Consider the following 18,322-nt stretch of genomic DNA (forward strand, 5'->3'; position numbering starts at 1 on the left):
ATCAATTACTATTAATGAAATTGAATCAGTAATAATAGTAATAAAACTCTTAAAAAACAAAAGGTGAATTTTAGCAAACAAGAATTAATAACTATTCTTCTCAAACTATTCCAAAAAATTCAAGAGGAGGGAAGGCTCCTAAACTCCTTTTGTGAGTCCACCATTACTCTGATTCCAAAACCAGACAAATACATTACCAAAAAAAAAGAAAGAAAGAAAAATATAGGCCGATATCCCTGATGAACATAGATGCGAAAATCCTCAACAAAATATTAGCAAACTAAACTCAGCAATACATTAAAAATATCATACATCATGATCGAGTTGGATTTATTCCTGGGATGCAAGGTTGGATCAATATCCACAAATCAATTAATGCGATACATCATGTTAGCAAATTGAAGGATAAAAATCACACCATCATATCAATAGATGCAGAAAAATCATTTGAAAAAATCCAGCATCCTTTTGTGATAAAAACTCTCAGTAATGTAGGAATAGAGTGAACATACCTCAACATAACAAGGGCCATAATGACAAACTTACGGCTAACATCATACTCAATGGGAAAAGGCTAAAAGTGTTTTCCTTAAGATTAGGAACAAGATAAGGATGTCCGCTTTTACTGCTTTTATTCAACATAGTATTGGAAGTCCTAGCTACAGCAATCAGATAAGAAAAAGAAATAGATGATATCTAAATTGGAAAGGAAGAATTAAAAGTGTCATTATTTGCACATGACATGATACTGTATACAGAGAACCCTAAAGATTCCATCGAAATACTGTTAGAACTGATAAATGAATTCACTAAAGTAGCAAGATACAAAATTAATATTCAGAAATCAGTTGCATTTTTATACTCCAATGAACCATCAGAAAGAGAAATTAAGAAAATAATCCCATTTACAATTGCATCAAAAAAATAAAATACCAAGGAATAAATTTAACCAAGGAGATAAAAGACCCATTCTCGGAAAATTGTAAGTCATTGAATAAAGAAACTGAAGAAGATACAAATAAATGGAAGCATACACTGTGCTCATTGGTAGGAAGAAGCAACATCATTAAAATGGCCAGACTGCCCAAAGCAATCTATAGATTCAATGCAATGTCTATCAAAATACCAATGGCATTTTTCAGAGAGCTAGAACAAATAATCCAAAAATTTATATGGAACCATAAAAGACCCTGAATAGCCATGGCAATCTTGAGAAAGAACAAAGTTGGAGGTTATCACACTACCTGATGTCAAACTATACTACAATGTTATAGTAATCAAAATTGCATGAAACTGGCATAAAAACAGACATATAGATCAATAGAACAGAATAGAGAGCCCAGAAATAAATCCAAGCCCATTCATTCATTTAATCTATGAAAAAAGAGGCACGAATATATGATGGAGTAGACAGTCTTTTCAACAAATGGTGTTGGGAAAACTGGGCAGATACATGCAAAAAAATGACACTAAACCACCTACTTACATCATATACAAGAAAAACCCGAAACAAATTAAAGAGTTAAGTGTAAGACCACAAACCATAAAACTGCTAGAAGAAAATATAGGCAGTAAACTCTGACATTGCTCTTAGCAACATTTTTTTCCTGATATATCTCCTTGGATAAGAGAAACAAATGAAAAAATAAATAGGACTACATCAAACTAAACAGTTTTTGCACAGCAAAAAAAAATCATTGACAAAACAAAAAGACAACCTACTGAACAGAAGATATTTGCCAATGATATATCTGACAAAGGGTTAATATCAAAATTTATAAAGAAAGCATACAACTCAACAACAAAAAAAACCAACCAACCAAAAAATGCACAAACTATCCGAATAGGCATATCTCCAAAGAGGACATACAGATGGCCAAGAGACATATGAAAAGATGCTCGACATCACCAATCATCAGAGAAATGCAAATTAAAACCACAATGAGATATCACCTCAGACCTGTCAGAATGACTATCATCAATAAATCAAAAAACAACAAGTGTTGGTGAGGATGTGGAGAAAAGGGAATCCCCATGCACTGTTGTTTGGATTGAAAATTGGTACAGCCACTATGGAGGGTCCTCCAAAAAATCAAAAATAGAACTACCTTATGATCCAGCAATTCCACTTCTGGGTATTTATCCAAAGAAATGCAAAACACTAATTTGAAAAGATATATGTGCCCCTATATTCACTGCAGCACTATTTACAATAGCCAAGATATGGAAGCAACCTAAGTATCCATCAACAGAAGACTGGATAAAGAAGTTGTGGTACATATATACAATAGAATATTACTTGGCCATAAAAAAAGAAATCTTACCATTAGCAACAACATGGATGGACCCAGAGGGTGTTATGCTAAGTGAAATATCTTATCATTTCACTTACATGTGGAATCTAAGGAACAAAATAAACAACAACAAAAAAAAACAAAATGACAACAGACTCATAGACACGGAGAACAAACTTTTGATTGTCAGATGGGAGGGAAGGGCTAGGGAGATGGGTGAAAAAGATGAAGGGATTAAGAAGTACAAATTGGTAGTCACGGGGATATAAAGTACAGCACATGGAATATAGCCAATAATATTATAAAAACTATGCATGATGCCAGGTGGGTACTAGACTCACAGCAGGGATCACTTTGTAAATTATATAAATGTCTAACTGCTATGCTGTACACCTGAAACTACTATAATACTGAATGTCAACTCTAATTGCAAATTAACAATTAAAAAATTTACTATATGTAAATAAACATACTAACAAAAATAAATATTGCGCTGAGACAGATTCTATCTTAGGATATCGAAGAATCTTAGAAAGTCAAACCATCTTTCCCAGTCGCATATTGAAAGATAGCTTCAAACATTTGATATTTAACGTAAATCTATAAAGGTGGTTTTTGACGATTTCTTTAAATGCAAAGCATTCTTACCTTACTAAAACAAAACAAAGCAAATGAAACAAACTCTCCTTCGTTTCTGTAAGCATGGATTAAGAAATACTTTGTACTAAAAGCAGAAGCATTTCACAGAGAATACTGTAATGCCTATCTAGGCTGGTACTCACAGAGCATGAAGTCAGGAAATAGTAAGTCAGGGAGAAAATTCTAAAACTTTCATATCGATATCAGCAGAATGTCACTTTTACAGAGGTAGATTAATAACAACAAATTCAGTTGATACAGTAATAATGATAACATTTCAATTTATTGTGGCAAGAAAAAAGTATCATATTATTGCATTAAATTCCTGGTCACAGTTTTATCTACTTACTACTAGAGCCTGTTCCTTTTAGAATTTTCATACCGGTAAACTTGAAAACAAGGAAGATCTTAACCAAAATGATACAGGAATAAAGTGCAAGTATTAAAGTAGTTCTGTTTTGAAATCTAATGTAATTTCTTGCAGATGTAATCAAAGGAGGCCTTACATTACAACTATCCTCATATCCACACTCAGCTACTAAACATACTATATGACCCCATAATAGAGTGAAAAAAAGGTGTTACATTTAATGACAAAAAGAAAAATGTTGACATCCTTGCAGAAAAGCAATGAGAAAAGGTCATTTAGATATTATTCAATTTCAGCCTATCTGCCCTAGGCAAATATTTTCCTTAAGTAAATATGTGTGCATATGTATAAACACATGTATATACTCAGTTGACTATCAATTATTATAAACCCCAACATTTATTTGCTCAAAAATTTTCATGCCTTGTTTAACATTCCTACACAGTGTCTGTAGGAAACAGAAACTACAATTAGGATTGTTGGAAATCAGGCTTTAACAAGGTTTAGAATAGCACTCTTCTATCCAAGAGCTTAACCACAAATCTGTTAGCAGTGAGGTAACTGAGACAGAGCTAACTTTTGGTGGACTCCATCCTATCCCATGCATCCTATCCCATTCAGTTTCCTTTTCTTAAACACATTTCCTGATTAGCAAAAAGAGAAAAAAAATTATTCAAATAAAAGATTAATTTCAGTAGAAGGGAAACCAGTTATACCATTCGTTCAAGAAAATTGTTTTTTCACATGTGTAAGAGCATGAGGTTTACACAGGAGAGGTAAAGCAAAGGGGGTCTTGATGCTGGGACAGGGCCAATGTTGCTCTTGGCAGCATTTTGAGAACTGTCAGGAGTTTGGGGTGACTGAATGATTGCTAGATCAATGGATGCAATACTTCCACACTGAAGAACTACATACTACATGTATCCCACGTGATTTTTTTGTTTGTATTTGAAAGACTTTATTATTAACACTTAAAAAGAGGCAAACCAAAGCTATTCCACATGTGAGATATTGCTTATGTTTTGGTATTACCAAATTTGAAATAAATTCTAATTTTTTTAATTTAAACTTTTAATTTCAAAATAGTTTTAGATCTACAGAAAATGTGCAAAAATAGTAGATAGTTCCTGTATACCTCTCACCCATATTCTATTAACAACTCACATTACTGTGATACATTTGTCACAACTAAGGAACCAAGACTGGTATATTGCTATTAACTAAACTTCACAGTTCATTTTGATTTCACTAGTTTATCCCAATGTGATTTTTCTGTCCCAGGAGCCTATCCTGGATACCATAATACAAATACCACAACTGTCTCTTTTGCCTCCTCTGATCTGTGATTTTTCTCATATGTTCCTTGTTTTTGATGACCTTGACAGTTTAGAGGAGTAATGGTCAAGTATTTTGTAAAGTGTCTTTAAATATGGGTTTGTGTATTTTTTTTTTCATTCTTAGAGTAGAGTTATGGGTTTGAGGGAGGAAGAGCACCCAGGTAAAGTGCCATTCTCATCATTTCATATTAAGGGTATTTGCTATCAATGTGACATAACACTGATGATGCAAACCTTGATCACCTGGCCAATGTAGTGTTCGCTAGGTTTCTCTACTGTAAAGTTATGTTTCCCCTTCCCACACTCTACTCTTTGGAGACAAGTCACTAAGTGCAGCCCACAATTAAGGAGTGGGGAGTTACGTGCAAACTCCTTGAAAGGAAAGTACTTACATAAATTATTTGGAATTCTCTTTATGGGAGATTTTTCTCTTTTCCCTCTTTCGTTATTTAAACACTTCCTTATATCAATACGGACTCTTGGGTATTTATTTTACACATTGAATTAAAATTCAATACCACTTTTGTTGCTCTAACTGTTCCAGCTTTAGCCTTTGAGAGCTCTTTCAGAATGGCCCCCAAGCCTTTGACATGCCCTCATCATTGTGTTTTTGAGTACTTCCTTACTTTCTGGCGCTACATCTTAAATGATGCTCCAAGCTCATCTTAAATAATCCCTTTCCAGCTCTAGAATCCGCCATTTCTCCTAAAAGTTGTGGCTCCTTCCACATGACTTTTATGTTAAATGCTCAACAGAAATGATTAGGATGACATATCGAATGAGCCTAGTCTGTACTACTCCTCATACTCATTTTTATTCCTATGTCTATCAGTTCATCTGCTCTTCCATTTTCTTGTACTTAACATGGAATGACTTCTGAACTTTCCTCTTAAATCCAGATAAAGTCATTATAAGGAGGCAAAAATATCAATTAGTACCTTCTAGTATAGTCATATCAAGCACCTACATATAGAAATTATTATTTTTATTATAATAAGGGCATTACAATGAATTTTTAAAAATTATATGAGTAGGTAGGTTATATTATTTGTGTATTTTATTTCAGAAATATTACATAATGTCTGTTATATAAAGTGGAAATTGGGTCCCAAAGGACTGATGTAAGAAAAAAATAAGGTAGACTTTAATAAGTGGACTTTATTTGGATCCAGATTTAAGGGGAAAAACTGTAAAAATGTTTATGACATTTATGAAACTAGAAATTTGAACAACTAGATATTTAAGGTATTAAGAAATAAATTTTGGTGTGATAATAGTATAGTAGGGGTGAGTGTGTGATGTATACCTTTTTAAGTCCTTATTTTTAAGAGATATATACCAGCCTTAATTTTTTTATTATCTCATTATGGTGCTTCAGTAGGGAGAAAAATGTTACTAGATTCCAAGGATTATTCTGCTGTATTTTTTTTTTCGTATGTGTGTTGAATAAGTTGGCAAATCACCCTCATTTGAAAAAAAATTTTCAGAATTAGAAACCATTTCCTTTAAACATTAAATTAGATCTATCTTAAAGTGAATGTTGATGGAGGTCCGTGGTGTAACTATATTTTTTTTATTTTTATTTATTTTTATTAAATTAGGATGACATTTAATAAAATTATACAGGTTTCAAGTGTACAATTAGATAATACATCTGTATACTGCATTGTGTGTTCACCACCCAAAGTCAAATCTCCTTCCATCACCATATATTTGACCCCCTTTACCCTTATCTACCTCCTCACTAACCACTTTCCCTCAGGCAACCGCTCGAAACATCCTCAAACAAAATTAATTTTAATTCATATGGATTTTAAAAGATAATAAGTGGTTTAGGAGAGAAAAAGTGCTTTATATAATCAAATGGAAAATGCTAAGGCAACTGCAAAATAGTTGATAATTACCACAGTTTACAGTTGTTTTTCAATGTCTATTGTCCTGGGTATTGTGGTAGCTTTCATAAAAAATGAGACTTCAAATTATTCTCTCCACAAGCAAAGAACAATTTAAGTTGTTTTTAAATATTTTAAAACTTCCAGTCTAAAGCAAATTCACCTCAATTCTATTAAAGGAAAACAATAAGAAATAGAAAATATATTCTTGGTGTTTTACTCTGAATAGATCCTACTTTAAGTTCCTAAATACATGCTAGAATACACACACATACACACACACACACATTATATTAGATACACATGCAAAACCATGAGGATCATTTAATAATATAATGTAGATAGAACTGTACTGTTCATTACCATTTTACAAGTATTCAATGGATCAAAAATCTCTAGTTCAACTTGACCACTCCATACTTTGTATTGATTTCACAATAGTTTTTTGACTAATTATGATTCAATTGTCTCTAGCACTTAAGTTCCTTTTGTGATTTACTACGCTATCCTATCCTATCACAATTTGGTCTATGATAAAAGAGTTTACAAAACAAAACAATTTGGGGGGAACAATTACCATTTATTAGGTAGGTTAGGGTTTCAAAGCTATAAGAATGCACTGACTAAAGAAACACTAATGAAATGCAGATAGCAATGCTAACCACTCCTAAGTAAATCTGAACAAAAGAATACCAGAATCCATTATTTCTACCAAAATGTAAACTTCTTATGGATAGCTATTATCAGGCTCCTGTACTTTTACTAACAATCCTTTTAGAAAAAAACATATTAGCCCTGGGTTGGTAGTGGCAGCGGTCTGAAGTAGATCTTTTGTCTAAGTCTAGACTAAGCACAGGAGAACATTGAATTCTTAGGGTTCACATCAAAATAAGAAAGATGTCACCAAGTCTACAATTTATATGTGGAATCTTTGTCACTAGCTAAAGTCCTATTCTGAGTAGAAACACTTCAGCACCAATACCCGCGCGCGCACACACACACGCACACACACATACACACACACACACTCCTCTAGAGGCCAAAAGGACCCAAGAATCATAATCCACTTTACCACACACTAGAGAAGGTAGGTCTGATGGAGAGAACATTTACATCTTTGAAACTATTCTGAAGAGTCCTCTCATTTCGCATCTGCCGCTGGTAGAAAGGCAAGGTGGAAATATTATATATTTTGGAATCAGTTAGAAATCGATTCAAATTTTATTTCTCTCATTTACTATTTATTCATTCTTCAAACTATTTATTGAACACCTGCTCAATAAACATTTGAATATATAAGTCAAGTCATCCAATGTTTCTAGGCAAAATTTTCTTCATCTGTAAAACAGATAATTCCAACCTCTAAGGGCCTGGGTAGCCATAAGAAACTTCAGGGAAAGCACCTAGCACAGTACATGGTATACAATAAGCACTCAATAAATATTATCTATTATTAGTTCTGCCTCTGAAGATTGCCAAAAGAATGCAATCTCTTTCTTAACTTCTTTTAAAAAGTTGACACTTATCATGCACTTATAATCCTGTGAGGTAGGTAATATTATCACCCCTATTTTACAAAAATGAGAAAACTTGGCAAGTTACTTAAATTCTTCCCTACGATCACACAGCTGGGAAGTAATGGAGCCTGGATAAAACCAGTCCAGGCTCTGATGCCTGGAAGTGCTTTTTTCTAAAGTGCTCTTTTCTATACATGGCATCAATTTTTAAATGGTAGAATATTCAGAAAAAAATTAAAAAGTAAAGTTTGAAGATAATTATGTATAAACCTGACCTGTGCCTTCATCCATGAAAGTATAGAACCAATCCAGTAGGGAAAAAATGAATTGATGTCTAGCCTACGTTTATCACTAAATAGCTATATAATCTCTGTTAAGCTGCCTAAATTCTCTGTACCTTACCTGTAAAAGGCTGTTAATAACTGCATCTTATCTCACTTTTAAAGATTACTAATAACAGATGTGAAGTGAATGAGACCTTTCCAACTTGGGTGAATGAGGGGAATAACCAAGCTGTATCACAGAACGTTTGCAAAAATATTCCAAAAAATAAAAATACAACTCACTTCTAGCTAGCATATTTACAGCATGCAAATGGCTCCTGGAAAAGTACAGTACCTGAAAACAATGTATCGTCTGGAATCAAACAATTTCTTTTCAATCTTGTTTACATTATTCAATTGATCAGCAAAACTTTCCTTCACATTGGAAGAGTAAACTTCAATAGAAGCCTATTGAAATGATCACAAATTTCAAATAAACGGGATCTGAATTAACTTGCTTTTTGCCATAAATATACTTGAAGCCTTCTAGATGAGGAAATCTTCTGCCACTGACTTAATGCAACACTGATGCCAAGAGAGACTGCCACAAAACTCACACCACAGCACCATATGGAGGGAAATGGGGAAGGAGCATCTAGCCCTGCCAACCACACTGGCTCTACATCACACTGAACTTGTTTGGCACATAGGCTCCAGCAAGTGGTGAGGAAAACTAGCAACTAGACAACGTATGTTTTGAGCATCATTATTAGCAAAAACTCTACAATACTTTTTATATGTTCTTAATAGCCCAGTGGTTTGTTTTGAAAGCCAAGTATAAATGAATTACACAAAATTAAAATATGAAGTTTCTGCTCAACCAGGAAAAAATAAACTCCCATATACATACATAAAACATACCAAGATTATAACAAGAATTCAGAGAATGTTGAAATTAACTTATCAGCATAATTACTTAAGGCCAGTATTTTAAAGGTTTTTATTAATAAATTACATTATAAGTTTCACAACTTGCCAGAAAAGAGATTCTTTCATAATCTTTGGTAAACAAGTTGAAAAAAGTGTAATCCAGGATCTAAGCCAGTCTTCTACTGATTTGTTGTAGATATTACTTGAGAAAACATGTTGTAAACCCATATTAAAAATAGCAGATGTAGTTGAAACAAAATGAAAAGTTCAAAGAAACAAAAAAAAATAATAATATTGGGCAACACTTTAAAAGGAACTAACAATGTGGTTTCTTTTCATCTATCATATTATCAGAAGACTATCCAGCCCACCTAATAAGACTAATTCCCAAGAACATTAATGTCAAGTAAATATAAAAAAGACAGGTGTCCTGTACTCGATACTAGTTATGTAACAAAGTTTTTATCGTGGCAAAATTATACATTAATGTCATTGTGAGCTTTGATTTATTTAATAAATTTTGGTTTTTAAAACAATTTTGTTGTGACAAAATATTCAACAGACGAACACTTAAAACTAAAACAGCAGTTATTGTACTGTAGTAAAATTTAAAATTCAATGATTTTATGCAAATACCCACAACCTTTTCCTTCTTGAAATTGCAGGAGTAAGATTACGATAATGAAAACTTCTACTAGAATAATTGTAATTTAAATTGAACAAGAAACTATATCTTTAAAGTTCAAAAATTCTATCATGTTGAATAGCTATTTGCAATTCAAATCAGGGCACAATTGCAATCCACTGTTTTGCAGTACTAGCTAGAATATTTAAACTCGAAGGTACTGTTTTATTAGGAGTTAACAGACTGGCATACATACCTATGTTAAGGTCACAAAAATTTCACTTATTCTAATTTATATTTTAACCATTCCAAATGGGGGGGGGCATGCTTTATTAGAAAAATATCTATAACTTGCCTACTACTGACTATCCAGAAGCATGTAATTCACAAAAAATCCACATGAGGCACCTGTATTCAAAAAGTTACGCTTTGCAATAACTCTACATAGGTTCTTAACAAGCACCCTTAAAAAATTAGTCCAAATAAATTTATATTTAGTTTTAAAAAAATTAAAATTTATTTTTCAAAATCAGAGGAAGGGATAGAAAATTATGCAAGAAATGCTGATTTAAGATGCATCTTTAAATATCTTAATTTTATTCCTATTAATAAAAATGTAAAGTCAACATTAAATATAATAAAGAAAATGGTACTCATTAAGCTAAAAGGCTATTTTTCCATTTTATCTTCCAAATTAACAAATAAAGAATATTTTCTTCTTACAAGAGAAAAATACATTTTAATTTCTTATGAGATTTTTTTTAACTTTTATAAGACCAATGTAAGGCATTTTTTCAGTTTCTCTCTATCATGCATTCCAAAATATGGAGAGTTCTTTTAAAAACATCGAAATGAAGAAACAATTAGAAAATTTGTATGAAAGGAATAAATGCTTAAGAAAAAAGACATGTTTTAATTTTTAAAGCAATGTTTGCCTATTGTGTTGGACTATAAATGATATCAGTAAATAATATCTATGGCAATATTCATAATATTTATAGCATAAACAAGCATTATGGATTCATTGAAATTATTAGTATTTCTTAACAAAATGAATCTAAACTATGATTTAGATAACCGAACTGGCTAGAGCAACACAACTATGAAAAATGGATAAAGCAACCCTATTTCAACTGTATTCTGGCACACAATATACAACTTGGCACTGAAGTATCCATTAGAGCATTATAAGGGACTTAACTTGCATTGTCATTCATTTAAGATAGCAGATTTGCTGACAGACCAGAAATCTGTGAATAAATTTATTTGTGCCTTCACTCAATAAATATTTCTTGAGTGCCTACTTTTCATCATATACTTTCTTTTGCCTTGTAATGCAAACAAGATGGGGTCCCTGCCCTCATCAAATAACCATACAAATTAATGTAAATATAAAACTGGCAAACAGGATAAAGATAGACATGGTACCAGGAGAGCATATAACTGAGGATTTGGTGTGATTTAGGGAATTGGGAAGGCTTTTCTGAGACAGTAGAGGAGAGGCTTGATATAAAGGATGAGTAGGATTTAACTGGGTAAAGAACAAAGGTAAGAGAACTTATTAAGTGCAAAGGCCCAGGGCTAGGCAAACAGGATTGAAAGAAGGCCAGTGTAGCTTACCTCATAGGCAATAGCCAAACCTTCAAGGGTCTTATCAGCCATTTTAAGGACTTTGATCTTTACCCTAAAAACAGTGAGAAGCCATTAAATTTTTAAGTTACTGAGGGTGAGAAGTGAAAGAATAGGATCAGATAAGAATCATTCTCAAGCAGTTCATCCTGATTACAGGTTTATGGATCAAACAAACAAAAGTAAAATGCTATAATTATCATGACCTTGACTGAAAAGATATTCTGACCCTTGCAACAGGAGAAAAAGAGAAAGCATAGTACATTAACTTTACCTTTTCTAAACCCAATCACCACTTCTCAAACTTTCCACTGATGTCTCCATAATCCTGAAGGGACTCATAACCCTGCAAGGTCTGGAAAGTGCAGCATTAAACAGACTGCCGCAAGCCTGAAACTCCTGTTAAGCCTCTGGCCTCATCTTTAAAATCTTATCATTTTGTTTTCTATACAATGAATCTATGTTTTAATACAGAAGTAATGTTTTAAAATATTTAGCAAAAATCAACTCTGGCTTCTTTTGATGATTTAGCTTCCACAATCACCGAAATGTACTATTTTAGGGTCTATGCTATTTATGAAAAATGTGAATTCACTCACTGTATGTTGTTCAACACAATGACCATGTATTGAAAGCTACATTTGCTGTTCTTTAGCCAGACACTAAACCATGACAAAATTATAAAAAATAAAAAGCTTTAGACTCCATTGTTTTTCACATTCCTTATATTCCCTTTCCCCTCCTCCTTTTAAATTAGTACGGATGATCCATACTTCTAGTATGCTATAGAAGCTAATTCCTTATCTTTCGTAATAAGCCTTATGTGTGAGGTACTATAGGGAACTCACATAGAAAGCTAAAAAAGTCATTAAGAACAAATTAAATCCTGATCTGAGGTCATTCTGCTCTAAATGAAAGTAATAATTTAGCATTATTTTAAAAACAACATCAATATTTGAAAGCCTATCTTCATTCTTCACATAAGAATTTGGATCAGTAAAATTCTAAATATCCAACAACATAATGTTAACGATGTAACTAATCTTCAAAAAACTCATTTTAACATTATTTCCAAATTATTCCTGAGAAACAGATTTGAAACAGCTGTACCAATTCAATACACATTCTTTGTGGGCTTATTTTTGGCAGCCAAAGTTTTATAATGTGGTATTTATTTAAACTCAGGACATGATGAGAGTTTTATTGTCTTTGTGAAATGCAGATTTGTTCTTGTACTTTTGTACCACCTACTCAAGACTCCTCCCTCACTTTCCCTCTACTGCCCACCTCGCCTTCAATCAAACAAACCTAGACACAACCCCTCTGGTTAATCACCCCATCACAACTCTAGAGTCTCTTGCTGTGCCTCTACATTTAGAACACATTCCTCTTAGAATATGTCTTAATTAAATAAATTGCTTAAACAGTTGCTAAAATCCAAACTTCCCCAAGGATTCCTTCCTGACTTACTAAAATCATCATCTTCTCTTTCCATTGATGCTGTATACAAATGCAAATTTTTTTTACTTCACCAAATGTACTAGTTGGTACTTGTCTTTGTCTTGGCATAGGTTTGTCAATATCACTGCCATCCCTTACCGAGTTTAACTTTTCCAAAGCAGAGAATAATTTATTTAAAACAATCCATTAAAACATTTTCCATGTAGAACTACTAAGTAAATAATATCTAAGGACCAGAATACATACATACAGACATATACATATATATGTTTATGTGTGTATACTCTTTTTTCCTAATCTACACTAAATCGTGAGTGTTAAGGAGCAAATATTAATGACACTATAAATAAAATGATGTTTCCTGTGAACTAAGCTCTACATATCGAAAAAGGTAAATTTCTTCTTCGTGTAAAATGACAAGAATTCCCATTCCAAAAATGTCAAATCCAAAGTACGTGGTTGCTGGTGACTATCTAGTCAACTTGCAACTGAGAAACTAATTTTTCAAAAGGAAGTGATAAGATCAATTTGATCATTTAACATATTTTTTTTTCTTATGGTGTATACTTCTCAAGTTCCTGCTAGAATTATTTTTTCTCTCTCTCAAGACAGTTTAACACAAAATTTTGACATTTTCCTTCATCTAATTAAGATATATGTTGACCTCAGCTCTAGGTCCTATGACATGGAAAAAATTACTAAAAAGCATTGTCCCTGTCAAAACTTCTTTATCAGATACATTCTCCTTTGCCGCATTTAACTTTTATACTAAATAGACCTTATTTCATCACTCCATTTTCCTCTTTTGTAGGATTGTATGGAAAATGTTGGTTTTGTCTGTTTTTTTATACCTAAAATAATGTATTTCATTCTTTATCCTCAAATAGCTGAGTCATCAGGACAGAAGTTAGTCAGTGAATACTTCTTAAAGAAAGTGGTTTGTAATAAACAGGAAAGAGCAGAGCAGTCATTTGTGGGATGGTGTGAGACAAGGCTATCTTAAAAATTTAGATTATTTTAGGAATCACAATAAGAGTGGATGGAGCAAAGTCACAGAAACCATAAGAGAAGAGAAGCAACGTGAGGCCTGCTGGTTGACTCTGAAAACAATATTCCATTTTATTTGATTCAGAAAGGGATTAAGATCACTGAGAAAATGCCATGAAGGGAGCTGATCCAGGGAAATAACTTTATCTTAGTCATGTGGATATTTTAAAAGAGTTTCGAAGTTGGAAAAGGTATGAGAAGAAAACTGGAATTATTGGGAGTGACATGGACAAGGAAAATAATAATAAAATTAATAATAGGAGCTCTAAAATGTTCAGAGGTTTTTGCTATATTTCAGTGGGCAAAAATGTAGACTCGAACAACTGTAGATTATGAAGTATTTCCAGGCCCTGCAAGAGAACAGATAGGAGCTGGGAAATAATTTGAGTAATAGACTGTGCAAAATTAGAAAGTTATTGGCCTACTTTTCTACATATAGCTTTTTCCAATAACTGCTTTGCTTTTATTTACTGTAAAAAGGTTTATGGTTTTGAAATTTTGCCAAAACTACATACAAAAGGCCTGAATGTAATTTCCAACTGAAAAAAAGTTGGTTTCAGATGCTAAATGATTTTCATTTTCTCAAAAAATATTTTTATAAAATTAATTTTTAAAATTAATTTTGAAGGTCAAGAAAATATTCTCAAACAGCTTGAAGTCCTATCAGGATAATCTGGAACATAACTGTGTGTTTTACCGACACATGAGCAATTCATATATTTACTGGAACTAACATTGATACTATATCACATCAAAATTTTATTGTCAGCAGAAAATTCAGTGAGTATTGTATTTTGCAAATAGTGGAGTTGAGGGTGAGTAAAAAAATACAAGTATTTCTTTATATCTTTACCAATAATATATAAATTTAATAAATGTGTCTCTCAAGCATTTTAATAAAAAGTAACAGATCAAAATGAATTGCAATGTATAAATAATCCTTCATAAATAATCTTGAATATGTGGTACCAAATTTTAATAATCTTGTCAGTCTGGGGTTTTGTTTTGTTTTGTTTTTTCCTTCATTTCCTTCTCTGCTGAGAGTTACTATAAATTGTCTGGAAGTATAAACATATGACCATGCTATTCTTATGTGCTTAATGATTCCTTTTCCATTTAGTAAAGAGAAAAATACCCCCAAAAGAACATAAAACATGTACTTTACTACATAGAGTTATAACTATTTATGATTGTGACTAACTGAAAACATATGCTTCAACTGTTAAGGATGATGAAACTGTCACATTAGGAGCATGCTTTGAAGAACTCCCACAATGTTGCAGTTGTTCAAAAGTCCTGTTCATTCTTTGGTACTGCCTTTATAGCATTATGCATTATACAACACTAAATGAGGTTTAGCTATTCCAAAGCTATAGCCTCAATTAGTTGAAAAGTATTTTTTAAATGTGTTTTGTAAAATAGATTTGGGGAAAAGTGTAGGAAGGGAAAAATTAATTAGGTAACAATGTTAAGTTACAAGTTGTAGAAATGTTTGTTTTATCCAACTATTTTTTAAAATGTTATTTTCTGATAATATCTCAAATAAAATTTATATGAAAATTATAGGAATTTCAGCAGTAAGCAGTTTGGGACTGCTTACAGGTAATGACATCAGTTATTCTTTTCCAGTCTAATAAGTACAAATATATACAAATTCTTTCTTGGTTACCTGATTGATCTTTTCAAATGACTCTAAAATGTGTCACCAACAGGTATCAAAATAAGTTATTCAACTTAAATATAATAATCATTTAAATTCATAGCTAACAATGTTAGCCCAACTTCAAAGAAGCTGTGTTTTAGGCTGGAGAGATTTTTAAAGGACTAGTGTACTGGAAAACTAATAATGTGTGTCAGAATATGTGCATAATCTGTTCTACTTGCTTCAGTGGACCTAAAGTGTAGAGGGAAAACTGGAAGAATGTACTGGGAGGGTGGGAGGTGAAGAAGATGGAGTATGCAGCACTCCCTACAAGCATTATGGGAATTTATGAGAGGTAGTCTCTGAAGGTAATCGGACTCCTATGGAGCCAAGACAGCTTTTCTTTGAGAATTTGAACACACTCAAACTAAAGCAACCTTTTAGGCAAATTCAAAGAAAGGGTTTTAATTAAGCATTCTTACTTCTTGCCTATACCCTGGCTCTTCCATGACTGAGAAACAGAAAAGACAGATGTTTCTCTATCTGACAATCCAAGGGGAGGGGGAATTGGTGGGAATCTAGGAAAGCGGAATTTCAATAGCAAATATGAAAAGAGATGAAGAAACAGAAAAGATGAACCACTGCAAGACTTTGTCTTAGTCATGGCACCCATGGTACCTTAGCACAATGCACTGCACACGGGGTGTGTGGGGGTGCGGTTGATAAATAATGAAATCGATTTAATTCAATACACTCATTTGTACATCTGTACTGTGCTTTGGCGCTACGAAGCACTTTCCACATATTAGGAAAGAAAAACAGTAAAGAATAAAGGGGCATGTAAGGGAATAAAAGGAAAGCAAACAGATAAGGGAAAATCCACAAGAATAAGCAAGAGCTGAAATGGTTCGGGAAAAGAGGCAAAAAAACAAAAACAAAAACAAAAAAACCCCAAAAAACAAAAACCCAAAACAAACAAACAAACAAAAAACCTGAGTTTCTCTCTGTCGTTCTCAATCATTTCTAATCACCCCACCTTTTGTTCTAAACTACCTGGATCTTGGAAAATCTGCCTGTTAAGCCCTATCATTTTGGAAATGATAAGTCTTTGGTCTCTGACTAATCTACCTAGAGTTTGTGCCTAGGAATAACCACGAGCGAAGCTGTAACATCTCCCAAGTGTGGCCAGGAATCCTTTATTTCGTCCCATCCATCTCCTGTCAACAATTCCCAAATCTTAGGAATCTTGGGGATGGAAGGTGGGGTACAGTGGTCGTGATGAGAGGGGGTCCTTTACAGGCCCCTTAATTCAGACAACAGAGGGAGATAGTGAGGCAGAAAAGCCCAGGGACTAGAGAAAAAAAGCCCATGTTTGCGATTAGGAGGGCAAGTGTCTATAAGTATGGTTCTTAGACGTTGCTAGGGAAAAAAAAAAAAGGGGGAGAGCCTTCAAGATGGAAGAAACAGGGGACATCTGAAAGCGCATCACCCAACACCTGGCATTGAGCCCCCAATAAAAAGCCGTGAGATGCAAAGCCTCAACTGGCCAGAAGAAGAGGAGGCAGAGGACGCGCGGGGATGTGCTGTGTGGAGCCCACAGACACCAGCGCGGATGCTGTCCCAGGGGAAGCATGTTTTCCTCTCCCCAAAGTAGCGCATCCCCTGAGCATCCTCAGCCCAATCTGGGGGACAGGGGAGCTTCCCGGATCCAAACCCGGGCGGCCGCGTCCTGACCCCATTATGTGGGCTTAAAAGTTGCCCGGAGAGTTGGCACTGGAAAAGGCACCTGGCAGGGGCGGCCGTTGTGGGGGCGTCAGGTTTCCCAGGAACAAAGGGGCCAGAGAAGGGGCGACCAGCGGAGCAGGTCCTGGGGGTTCCTCCCCGAGAGGAGAGACAAGAGTAGCCACGTCCTCCCGGTATGTGTTCACCAAAGGGATCGGGAAAGTGGGCAAGATGAGCCGGGATTCCGCTGCCAGGCTTCCAGTCTTCTATCCTCCCGTGCTCTGAGCGCCCTTCTCCAGCTGGGGAGCCACCGGCTGGAGACAATAGGAGACCAGAATCCCAAACCCCTGGGCAGCCCCGGACGACCCTCGCCGCCCCCCGCCGCACCACGATCAGCCAGTAAAAGCCCCGATGGCGGGCTCGGCCGCGGGAGGCGCCCCTTCCCTCCTGCGCGCCGGGACCCTGCACCCCAGGGCCGCCTCACCCTTCGCACAGCGGGCATTACCTTTCATCCAGTCCACTACTTGACTCGGAGACCATTTGCTCACCGGTTCCATGATTAGAGCCATGGGAACAGGGTCGATTCCGCGCGGGGCGCGGAGCTCAGACACAAAACGAACTCAGCAGCCTGAGCCGCGCTCAGGTGGGGTCCCTAGCTGGCCGCTGCCTCGCTGGGCGGGCGGCGCGGAGAAAGCGGCTTTTGTGTGGCGGGTTTTGCGGCTGCAATGTCTCAGCACACGGCGGGCAGCAGCAGTGGGAGCAGCTACGGGGAGGGAAAGGCGTCGGGGTCGCGGCTCCACTCGGTCCCCGCTGCGGCGGCGGCGGCTGCTGCGGTTGCTCTGCCACTTCACTCGGGTCTTCGTCCCTCCAGGGCTTCAGTTCATGGCTTGCACTGCTGAGGGTCACGGCGCTTGAGGGAAAGAGCTGCCGCCGCACGACCGCAGCCAACTTGCC

At 35.1% G+C, this 18,322-nt stretch overlaps 1 protein-coding gene across 1 annotated transcript in view; it reads right to left on the reverse strand.

Moving 5' to 3' along the window:
- Positions 1–18,116, reverse strand: part of CNKSR2 (connector enhancer of kinase suppressor of Ras 2) — a 265,051-nt gene extending 246,935 nt beyond the window's left edge. Inside the window, exon 1 of the mRNA XM_039852288.1 lies at positions 17,874–18,116. Within this exon, the coding sequence (XP_039708222.1) occupies positions 17,874–17,937 (64 nt within the window). The 5' untranslated portion in view covers positions 17,938–18,116. The remainder of the gene's footprint in view (positions 1–17,873) is intronic.
- Positions 18,117–18,322: the final 206 nt, after the last annotated feature.

The sequence above is a fragment of the Pteropus medius genome, unplaced genomic scaffold (assembly GCF_902729225.1).
Source record: "Pteropus medius unplaced genomic scaffold, Ma_sr-lr_union100, whole genome shotgun sequence".
NCBI lineage: Eukaryota > Metazoa > Chordata > Mammalia > Chiroptera > Pteropodidae > Pteropus > Pteropus medius.